Below are 12069 nucleotides of genomic sequence, written 5' to 3'. Positions count from 1 at the left end.
TGAGTTTTGTGTGTGAGGGGATGGCAGCAAAAAAGAGCGCTGACAGTGGGATGCTTAATATGCATGAATAAGGCCTTTAACTAGTAGCCATTTCTTAGATATGAATCATACTATAAGTGTTATGTATTTGACAGTGTGTAATTCCGTTTGATAAACCATATTTCCCCTTGTGACAGAGCCTGTATGACAGTATCAAGAAGGAGCCATTCAAGATCCCTGAGGACGATGGTAACGACCTCATGCACACGTTCTTCAACCCCGACAAGGAAGGCTGGCTATGGAAACAAGGTACGCTTACATGTTCTTGTACCTCTGTGTTCTGGTTTTTGTACTTGACCTTGCCCTGTGTGTTACATTGCTTTTTCAGCCTTTTAATCAGGTTTAATGCTTTCCCCAGCTTCAGATAGCAGTAAATGTTATTTTTCGGTTATTTCATATTAATTGAGCTTTTGAAAATTCCTTGCTACTAAACTACAAATGGTTTTAACTAATGGACACATTTTCACACTTATATATAATTGCACTGTTTAATTTTTAGAACTGTTGTTTAAAATGATCAGAAAAGCAAAATACAATTGATTTTAATAGTTTGTTTGTCTTGACGTATGCTTTTAGTGAGTGACATTTTAGTTGCATCTTTTATGTTTGGAATTGAAATGTTTATTTAGGGTTTGTTTGAACATTGATTATGTTTCATTAAATGTCAATGCTATTAAAGTGGTTGTGCGATGGTTAAATATAGTAATGAGTTTTGTAAACAGCATGAACACAGATATGTGAATACTAAGTTTGTTGTACAATGTTAAAAGTTAACATGAAGGAGCATGCTGTTTGTTAATATGCATCAAGATCTTCCTGCATAATTGTATATCCTTGTATCAAAAAGTGTTATATTGAATGAGAAATATCATTCAACTTAAGATGTATATAACAGTTCTCAATTTGTATTGAAACATATTAATATGCATAGAGTCACATTGATGAAGTTAATTTCTATTCTATGTAAATTCTGATCCTTTATACAATGATATTAAAGCATTGTTTTGTACATGTATTTGGCAGGCGTCTCAAAACTTGGTATGTTGTTAAGGCACTATTTTTGAAGATTTCCTTGCTTGGTTGGCTGATTTGCTTACATCATGTCCATGGATCATCATTCATAGATTCATCTCTCGCAGTATTTGCTGAAATTAGTGCAGTAGTATTTTTATACTATAATGGATTTATAGTAAAATTTTATTTTGTTTAATGAAATTTAATTTGCTTATCAGAAGTACTACTTTTCTGCATAATTTCTTTTGTAATACCTAAATATATTTTTTGAAGTTATAGTGACTTTCATGTATCATTTAGTTTCAAAGAACAATATGTTACTTTATAGAAAAAAATATATAAAATTAGCCTCACTTATCATATTTGCATAAAAACAGTATTTGCACATACAAACGTTACTATTTTGGAATGAATTGACAATTTAACAATTTGTTTGTGATGTATATCATAAAGCATATTCACTTATAGCTTATATAATTCTTTGGCATGAGTGTGTACACATACAATGCAAAACATATGCTGAAATATATCAACTGTAATCGAATTAGCTAGCCAAGCATGGATAACTTTATTAACTTATTAAGTGTTTGAATTTGGGATGTTTTAGTTTTGCAGTGTTATCATCTTGTATTTCGTCAACCATTTTGTTCAGATTTCTATTTTAAGCACTGTCACAATGATTAGTGTTCTCGATTGATGTCTTTACATTGTTTGTTTTATTGTTCTTAAAATGACTCAAAAATCTTTTATACTGTCTAGGTCTATTTTACTGTTGCTAAGTCTAGGTCTGTTACTGACTGGTTATGTTAACTATACTTTTCAAAATGAACAACATAGGATGCTAGTTTGTAGTTAGTTTTTCATTGAACACTCCGTCTCATGCATCTTGACAAGTCCCTCTGCTACCTCCTGATTCTTATAGTGTCCAACATCTCATGTAATCTACTTTGCTGGTTAGATAATTCTTTGGAATGATTCCTGGTAGGTGTTTGCTAAGAAATGCAAACCGAAAGAGCCAACAAAATCTCTGTTTAACACCATACTGATTTATTTAGTCTCAAGAAAGTTTAACTTCACTCAATAGTACCTCACCTCTACTTCTAACTCAGAGATCTAAGTAGACATCAAGAAAATGAGCCAATCAAGTATGAAATAAACAGAGCCCACAGTAATGAGAATACATGTTGTTAGTGAACTGTTGTTTATTGTTTGAATTGGGAACACAAGTGATTTGGAGTAGAGATGCAATGATAAATGATTCTTTATACAGCCTCATGTAAGCATTACCTGATGGCACTTGAATCAGTTAAACAAAACATTATTTGATATATGTATCTAGAAATATATGTTTAATGTGAGAAAATGCTACTTAAAATACAATTTTTTAAGAACTGAGATTATTTTTGACCTGGTATTTCAGGTGGTCGATACCGTAGCTGGAAGAGGCGCTGGTTCATCCTCAATGATAACTGCCTCTACTACTTCCAGTTCACTACGGTAAGCACTGTCTTGGATATACTTTAATTGAAGAGTCTTTTCTTGGAAGTGTTGTAGGAATACAAAACATACCACTTCCTGCCTAATTTGATCATTTCTCAATTTTATATATAAACACTAACAATTAGGTCTGAAACCTAGTAGTTGGTTGCGTGCCATATAGTAGACCCATAGAACATGGACATAAATATTGAATCATTACTTATCTTGTTTAACTCCCCATTAATGATTTATATCAGTAGCTTAAACCCTGGATTCTCTCATTGAAGGACAAGGAGCCTAAGGGCATCATCCCGCTTGAGAACATTCAGGTTCGTGTGTCCACTGATAAATCCAAGTCTCACTGCTTTGAGCTGTTTGCTCAGCAAGGGGAGATAATAAAGGCCTGCAAGGTGGACAAAGAGGGGAAAGTTGTTGAAGGTAAGAAGGGTAATTGGAATATTGACTGTAAGGTTACTCTCAGGAATGGGAGATATTGTCTGCAAGATAAACTAGAACGGGAAAGGTTGTTGAAGGTCAGGGGGCTAATTGTGGTTATGATTGTTCAGTCACATAGACCCTGTAGATACTGCAGAGTTAGTAAGACATACAAGAAGGGGGGAAATTTTGAAAGTGAGATGGGTATTAGAGGAAACTGGGGGTAATGATGATGAGTGGTAATGAGGCTAAGGTGAGGAAAATAACTAGAATTGAGTAATAGGTTGACTATTGTGCTACTATGGATGAGAAATAGCAGAAGTTAAACTTAAAGCTGCACTCTCACAGATTGGCTTTTTTAACATCTTTTTTTATTTTTTGTCTTGGAAAGAGTAAATATTTGCAAACCAATGATATAAGCTTGCTGACAAAAAATCAGATCGTATATTTTCATATTTCCGTTCGAAAACATAAAATATCAATTTTTGAACTTATATATAAAAATCTGCAATCTGATTTTTTGTCAGCAGTCTAATATAACTGGTTTCCATGGATTTTCGCAAAAATTGGCTCGTTCCAAGACAAAAAATAAAAAAAAGTTGTCAAAACATTCAATCTGTGAGAGTGCTGCTTTAAGTAATGCATTATGAAAGCATCTTCTTTGTTTATAGAATAATAGTCTAGAATAACACTATCATTCTTTTTAGCTCACCTGTCACGTAGTGATCACGTAGCTTTTGTGATCACTCTCCGTCCGTCCGTCCGTCCGTCCGTCCGTTCACAATTGCTTGTGAACACAATAGAGGTCACAATTTTGACCTAATCTTTATGAAACTTGGTCAGACTGATCATCTCTATAAAATCTAGGTCGAGTTCGATATTGGGTCATCTGGGGTCAAAAACTAGGTCACTAGGTCAATTAGTAGAAAAACCTTGTGAACACAATAGAGGTCACAATTTTAGCCTAATCTCAATGCAACTTGGTCAGAATGGTCATCTCTATAAAATCTAGGTCAAGTTCAATATTGGGTCATCCGCGGTCAATAATTAGGTCACTAGGTCAATTAGTAGAAAAACCTTGTGAACACAATAGAGGTCACAATTTTAGCCTAATCTCAATGCAACTTGGTCAGAATGATCATCTCTATAAAATGTAGGTCAAGTTCGATATTGGGTCATCCGCGGTCAACAATTAGGTCACTAGGTCAATTAGTACAAAAACCTTGTGAACACAATAGAGGTCACAATTTTAGCCTAATCTCAATGCAACTTGGTCAGAATAATCATCTCTATAAAATCTAGGTCAAGTTCGATATTGGGTCATCTGCAGTCAATAACTAGGTCACTAGGTCAATTATTAGAAAAACCTTGTGAACACAACAGAGGTCACAATTTTGACCAAATCTTTATGAAACTTGGTCAGACTGATCATCTCTATGAAATCTAGGTCAAGTTCGATATTGGGTCATCTGGGGTCAAAAACTAGGTCAGTAGGTCAATTAGTAGAAATACCTTGTGAACACATTAGAGGTCACAATTTTAGCCTAATCTCAATGCAACTTGGTCAGAATGATCATCTCTATAAAATCTAGGCCAAGTTCGATATTGGGTCATCCGCGGTCAATAACTAGGTCACTAGGTCAACATGAAGTGTAACATCCTGGCGTGATTTCTGCATCAGACATTTTTTTATGGCAGGATGAAGGTTTTATCCTTTAGCAAATCTGTGTTAACCTGAATGTTCCATTATTGTCTGATAGCCTGACATTTTCCCAGTTTCTTCTTTCTTATTGGTGATCAAAGGTTTAATAACTAAACCATTCAGTTATATCTTGGGGGAAAAATCAAGCAAAACTGATTTAAAAAAAAGCTGCTTACAATGAATAATGCAAGCAAATTATTAGTCTTGTTAGCTCACCTGTCACACAGTGACAAGGTGAGCTTTTGTGATCACAATTTGTCCGGCGTCCGTCTGTAAACTTTTACTTTAAACGACATCTCCTCATAAAGTAATAGCCAATTTCATCCAAACTTCACAGGAATGTTCCTTGGGTGGTCCCCTTTGAAAATTGTTCAAAGAATTTAATTCCATGCAGAACTCTGGTTGCCATGGCAACGGAAAGGAAAAACTAAAAATCTTCTTCTCCCAAACCACAAGGCTTAGGCCGTTGATATATGGTAGGTAGGATCACCAAATGGTCCTCTACCAAGATTGTTCAAATTATGGCCCTTGGGTCAAAATTGGCCCCGCCCCGGGGGGTCATGGGTGTTCTCTATATGTTTATAGTGAAAACTTAAAAAATCTTCTCCTCTAAACTTACTTGGCCTAGAGCTTAGATATTTGTCATGATTCATCGTCTAGTGGACCTCTACAAAGTTTGTTCAAATTATGGCCCTGGGGTCAAAATTGGCCCCGATCCGGGGGGTCATGGGAATGCTCTATATGTTTATAGTTAAAAACTTCAAAAATCTTCTCCTCTGAACTTACTTGGACTAGAGCTTAGATATTTGGCATGATTCATCGTCTAGTGGACCTTTACTAACATTGTTCAAATTATGGCCTTGGGGTCAAAATTGGCCCCGCCCCAGGGGGTCATGGGTTTTCTCTATATGTTTATAGTTAAAACTTCAAAAATCTTCTCCTCTTAACTTACTTGGACTAGAGCTTAGATATTTGGCATGATTCATTGTCTAGTGGACCTCTACAAAGATTGTTCAAATTATGGCCTTGGGGTCAAAATTGGCCCCGCCCCTGGGGATCATGGGTATACTTGATATGTTTATAGTTAAAACTTCAAAAATCTTCTCCTCTGAACTTACTTGGACTAGAGCTCAGATATTTGGCATGATTCATCGTCTAGTGGACCTTTACTAACATTGTTCAAATTATGGCCTTGGGGTCAAAATTGGCCCCGCCCCGGGGGGTCATGGGTTTTCTCTATATGTTTATAGTTAAAACTTCAAAAATCTTCTCCTCTTAACTTACTTGGACTAGAGCTTAGATATTTGGCATGATTCATCGTCTAGTGGACCTTTACTAACATTGTTCAAATTATGGCCTTGGGGTCAAAACTGGCCCCGCCCCGGGGGGTCATGGGTTTTCTCTATATGTTTATAGTTAAAACTTCAAAAATCTTCTCCTCTTAACTTACTTGGACTAGAGCTTAGATATTTGGCATGATTCATTGTCTAGTGGACCTCTACAAAGATTGTTCAAATTATGGCCTTGGGGTCAAAATTGGCCCCGCCCCTGGGGATCATGGGTATACTTGATATGTTTATAGTTAAAACTTCAAAAATCTTCTCCTCTGAACTTACATGGACTAGAGCTCAGATATTTGGCATGATTCATCGTCTAGTGGACCTTTACTAACATTGTTCAAATTATGGCCTTGGGGTCAAAATTGGCCCCGCCCCGGGGGGTCATGGGTTTTCTCTATATGTTTATAGTTAAAACTTCAAAAATCTTCTCCTCTTAACTTACTTGGACTAGAGCTTAGATATTTGGCATGATTCATCGTCTAGTGGACCTTTACTAACATTGTTCAAATTATGGCCTTGGGGTCAAAATTGGCCCCGCCCCGGGGGGTCATGGGTTTTCTCTATATGTTTATAGTTAAAACTTCAAAAATCTTCTCCTCTTAACTTACTTGGACTAGAGCTTAGATATTTGGCATGATTCATCGTCTAGTGGACCTTTACTAACATTGTTCAAATTATGGCCTTGGGGTCAAAACTGGCCCCGCCCCGGGGGGTCATGGGTTTTCTCTATATGTTTATAGTTAAAACTTCAAAAATCTTCTCCTCTTAACTTACTTGGACTAGAGCTTAGATATTTGGCATGATTCATTGTCTAGTGGACCTCTACAAAGATTGTTCAAATTATGGCCTTGGGGTCAAAATTGGCCCCGCCCCTGGGGATCATGGGTATACTTGATATGTTTATAGTTAAAACTTCAAAAATCTTCTCCTCTGAACTTACATGGACTAGAGCTCAGATATTTGGCATGATTCATCGTTTAGTGGACCTTTACTAACATTGTTCAAATTATGGCCTTGGGGTCAAAATTGGCCCCGCCCCGGGGGGTCATGGGTTTTCTCTATATGTTTATAGTTAAAACTTCAAAAATCTTCTCCTCTTAACTTACTTGGACTAGAGCTTAGATATTTGGCATGATTCATCGTCTAGTGGACCTTTACTAACATTGTTCAAATTATGGCCTTGGGGTCAAAATTGGCCCCGCCCCGGGGGGTCATGGGTTTTCTCTATATGTTTATAGTTAAAACTTCAAAAATCTTCTCCTCTTAACTTACTTGGACTAGAGCTTAGATATTTGGCATGATTCATTGTCTAGTGGACCTCTACAAAGATTGTTCAAATTATGGCCTTGGGGTCAAAATTGGCCCCGCCCCGGGGGGTCATGGGTATACTTGATATGTTTATAGTTAAAACTTCAAAAATCTTCTCCTCTTAACTTACTTGGACTAGAGCTTAGATATTTGGCATGATTCATCGTCTAGTGGACCTCTACAAAGATTGTTCAAATTATGGCCCTGGGGTCAAAATTGGCTCCACCCCTGGGTGGTCATGGGTTTTCTCTATTTGTTTAAAAAATCAAAAATCTCATCTGAACTTACGTTGCTTAGAGCTTAGATATTTGGCTTGATTCATCGTCTAGTGGACCTCTACAAAGATTGTTCAAATTATGGCCTTGGGGTCAAAATTGGCCCCACCCGAGGGGGTTAGGGTATTCTCTATATGTTTATAGTGAAAACTTCAAAAATCTTCTCCTTTGAACTTACTTGGACTAGAGCTTAGATATTTGGCATGATTCATCGTCTAGTGGACCTCTACAAAGATTGTTCAAATTATGGCCTTGGGGTCAAAATTGGCCCCGCCCCCTTGGAGGGTCATGGGTTTTCTCTATACCGTATTTTCTCGACTATAAGACGGGGAAATTGGGTCCCGATTTTTACCCCAAAAGTAGGGGACCCGTCTTATAAGCGAGTCGATAAAATATTAAAAAAAGATTCAAGTCAAAATCAGTAAAATTTTACATAGGGTATTCGTCTATCCAGTATATCGTCTGCTGATACAAGTATGGGGCAATTAAGTAAACAACAACACGAAATCTCTTCACCGCGCGTGCTCTGACGTCACACAGTGTACCGTTATATCTGCATTTTTTCTCATGGCGCGTGTCAGTATAATTAGTTTGACAGATATATCAAATCAATAAATTGGAATCTTAATATGATGTAGGTACCTAACTGTCAATTGATTAAGCAAACAAATGACAATGCGAAAATGAATCCTTTATGTTCGTCGCCATTCAAGGGACAATATTGCCTAAAGGCAAGCATTATTGCTAAACAAACACCTATTCATGCCTCGGCTTTTCGCAGTTATGTTATTGAAGCCATTTATTTTGCCGAAGAACTTCATTGGTGTCTTCAATAAAAAAAACTAAAACAAACATATGTTGTTATTGATTAATTATTACAATTCCGATAAGTAACGACCTGTCCTGCAAACTTGTGTACTAATTTTTAACCTACCTCCAAATAGAGAGCTCACAGTTGACCGCCATTCTTTGAGTAAAACAAAAACAGTTACCGCGAAAGTCGATAATTGTCCGTTGAGCTTGAACATTTTTACACATTAGGAAGAATTTTAGCATTTTAGATTTGCTTAAAAATTGACCCCGTCTTATAAGCGAGTCGAAACAAAAAGCACCAGATTTCATGGGCAAAGTTAGGGGGCCGTCTTATAAGCGAATCGCCTTATAGTCGAGAAAATACGGTATGTTTGTAGTGAAAAGTTCAAAAATCATCTCCTGAACTTACGTGGCTTAGAGCTTAGATATTTGGCATGATTCATCGTCTAGTGGACCTCTACAAAGTTTGTTCAAATTATGGACCTGGGGTCAAAATTGGCCACACCCCGGGGCTGATGGGTTTTCTCTATATGTGTTATAGTGAAAACTTAAAAAAATCTTCTCCGAACTCACAAAGACAAGTAACGTCTTAATTTAAACTGGATAACATATTTAGTACACATACCAATTTTCAATATGGGCCACATACAACAATTAATAACAAATATACATATATAGATACACACGTAAAATCAAGTAGTGACAAGAGCTTAGATATTTGGCATGATATATCATCTAGTTGACTTGTACCAATATTGTTCAATCTTTGCCCCTGGGGTCAAAAAATGGCCCCACCCGGGCGGTCATGGGTTTCCTTATATATGTATATGATGAAAACTTATAAAATCTTCTTCTCCGAAACCAAAAGGCGAAGGCCTTAGATTTTGGTATGAAGCATTGTTTATCGGACCACTATTAAGATTGTTCAAACTTTAGCCCTGGGGTCAAAATTGGCCACGCCCCGTGTTCATAGGCTTAGGTTTTCAATATTTGTATATAATGGAAGAATGTGCAATATATGACAGGTGAGCGATTCAGGGCCATTTGGCCCTCTTGTTTTATTCCCATCCACATGACTGTTGTACTCCGGTATGTTAGAACTCTGGATATGTTCTGGAATAAAAATAAACAAAAACATTGTTTTTCCCAGCAGCTTTTTAAGGCTTAAAGGGGTTATTTTTTGCATGTGTATTGTCCATCATATGTAACAATGTAACAGATGGAGTTAATGTATTTTTATGGTTCCAGGCAAACACAATGTGTACAAGATGTCAGCTGCCACTGCTGAGGAAAAGGATGAGTGGATAAAGTGTATAAAGTAAGTGGATTCTGCAGAAGGTGATGAAGAGTCATACAAGAAAGTAATTCTAGGGTCAGGTGTGACATGCATACTTTATAGGATGATACTTTTTGTCATTTATTGTAAAAAATCCATTAAGTTTTGTTTTCTTTCTTGTTCAAAAACCACCTGTGTTGTATAGCTAGTCTGCATTAATCGTGGACAAACTGAATTTTTTTCGGGTATTATGAATATCTGAGTCTCAATATAACTTTGAGTGTCAATAAAACTATTCAAATAAACTAAGAGAAAGGATTAGATAACGGTAATATAAGAATGAATGTGTCTTCCAGGTCGTGTATAAGCGAAAACCCGTTCTATGACATGCTGAATGCCAGGAGGAAGAAGGCTGCTCATGCTAAATAAGATGGGACAACAGAGTTGAATGTCATCCTGGATTTTGTTTTCAAACTTTACTTGTAAAATAGAACCGCTCAGTGGAGTTTTACTGTAAATATTACTTTATAGGGATTCAAATGAATTTATTGATACAAGTTTTACAAACAGTAGACAAATCTTTGTGCACTACAGTGGACAGTGTAAGATAATTGATGGATTGATTTTAAGTATTAGGTGGACAAACAAGAATTGTTATCAAGATCAAATTCAACTTGTGCCAAAGTCATGATTGACAGATATGATGAATTCATGGAAATGTGTCGGAATAAGACACAGTACATACTGGACTGACCAAACCTGTTAGAAAATGTACTTGTGTCAATTTTGAGTAAGAAGCATGTGTTGGTTCAAATAAAACATGAACCCTGGACTGTGATACATGTAGAAACTTAATTACAGTTTTATGAAAAGGAAGTTATATATTTAATTAATATTGCTAAAACTTAAGAAATGAAATAGATATAAATAGAAATTAATTTCATGATATATCTGTCGGATATCAATATTATGATTTCCTTGTCATGGCGCGGGTAATAACAACAAAATCTTTGGAAAATCACGTCTAATTCATGAAGCTAGGAATGTAATATGTTTAATATAAGATATTAAAATGTGTAGCTACAAGGAATGAAATATCAGGGAAAACTTGAATATATTTTAGATAAAATTGAAATCAAAGTCATTAAATAATTATATGTGTTTTATTTCATATTTTCATCATTGTAATGAAATCATTGACACTATTTAAACTTAAATGTAAACAATACTCTTGTACAAATCTGTATATACACACATGTATGGTGAATGTTTTGTGACTCTGATATTTTAGAAATTGATGTACATCTCATTGACCTTTCTTGTTTCTTCAATTTCTGACATTCAGAAAAATTTCATTGTATATTGCGCTATTTTCCTCCTCTTATAATGGAAAATTTCTAACCTATATTGTGTTAAAACTGTATGTTTATTCACATAAGCTAAACAAGTTCTTAGTTTATATACATTATTATGTTTTTTCTATCTGTAATGAAGAAGTACTCCTTTTGCGCATACGGAAATGATTGTGGTTTTTCTAACTGTACTGAAGAATTAGTGCTTTTGCGTCAAACCTCTAGTTTTCATTTTTTGACACAGGTTCTTTAGTTTCTTCATTTTTTAGGAGGCCTGTTTTAAATAAGAAAACAGTCAAGGTGTTGTCCTAGCCTTGGTGTCATTAAGGGCGTCACTGTACAAACATTTTCAGCATGGCAAAATCTGAGAAAAAAAACTCTGTACACATGTTGCCAGAGACAAAACCAAATTTATAGGCCCATAACTCTATTTAAGAATTATGAATTTATGCCCCTTGTTCCACTTCCAGCACCACAACAGATGAGCGTTTGCTTCAAGGTGCTGTTGATTTCAGATATCACGGACCTTAGATTTTTGTTTACAATCATAGGATGCTGGTCATCCTTCTTTGTCGCACATAATATGATAGGAAAATGTGACATAAACATTTCTCAGCACTTTCATAGAGGATAAATGCAAACAAGAATATATGGGCCAGTGTAGAAACAGTTATTTTGATTATTATTAGTCACCTGTTAATATAAATTATTCATTTGTATTAATTTTGTACTGTATCAGATTAAATAAATGGTTTTTGAAAGGTCGTGCCTTATTATGTATAATACTTTATTACGAGGTAGTGTGGCCCAATACATTTGAGGTAGTGTGGCCTAAAACATATCAGGTAGTGGTGCCTAATTCATACGAGGAAGTGTGGCCAAAACATACGAGGATGTTTGGCTTAATACAAACAAGGTAGTTTGCCCTTATACATAGAAAGTTAGGCCTATTTTTTCATACATAGAAAGTAGTTAGGCCTATTTTTACTTCAAGTTGTGTTTAGTCTTGAGTAATTCTTTACCATCCGAATGTAAG

General features: G+C 35.8%; 1 protein-coding gene across 3 annotated transcripts in view; it reads left to right on the top strand.

Annotated features, from left to right (window-relative positions):
- Window positions 1-11795, top strand: part of LOC128208614 (cytohesin-1-like) — a 37474-nt gene extending 25679 nt beyond the window's left edge. For 2 of the 3 annotated variants that reach the window (XM_052912166.1, XM_052912179.1), the window contains exons 9-14: window positions 177-288; window positions 1063-1077; window positions 2474-2550; window positions 2820-2970; window positions 9654-9723; window positions 10038-11795. In XM_052912166.1, the coding sequence (XP_052768126.1) occupies window positions 177-288; window positions 1063-1077; window positions 2474-2550; window positions 2820-2970; window positions 9654-9723; window positions 10038-10110 (498 nt within the window). In that variant the 3' untranslated portion in view covers window positions 10111-11795. The remainder of the gene's footprint in view (window positions 1-176; window positions 289-1062; window positions 1078-2473; window positions 2551-2819; window positions 2971-9653; window positions 9724-10037) is intronic. The other variant, XM_052912173.1, reaches the window with a different exon arrangement.
- Window positions 11796-12069: the final 274 nt, after the last annotated feature.

The sequence above is a fragment of the Mya arenaria genome, chromosome 2 (assembly GCF_026914265.1).
Source record: "Mya arenaria isolate MELC-2E11 chromosome 2, ASM2691426v1".
NCBI lineage: Eukaryota > Metazoa > Mollusca > Bivalvia > Myida > Myidae > Mya > Mya arenaria.
This window is presented reverse-complemented; position numbering and strand designations above follow the sequence as displayed.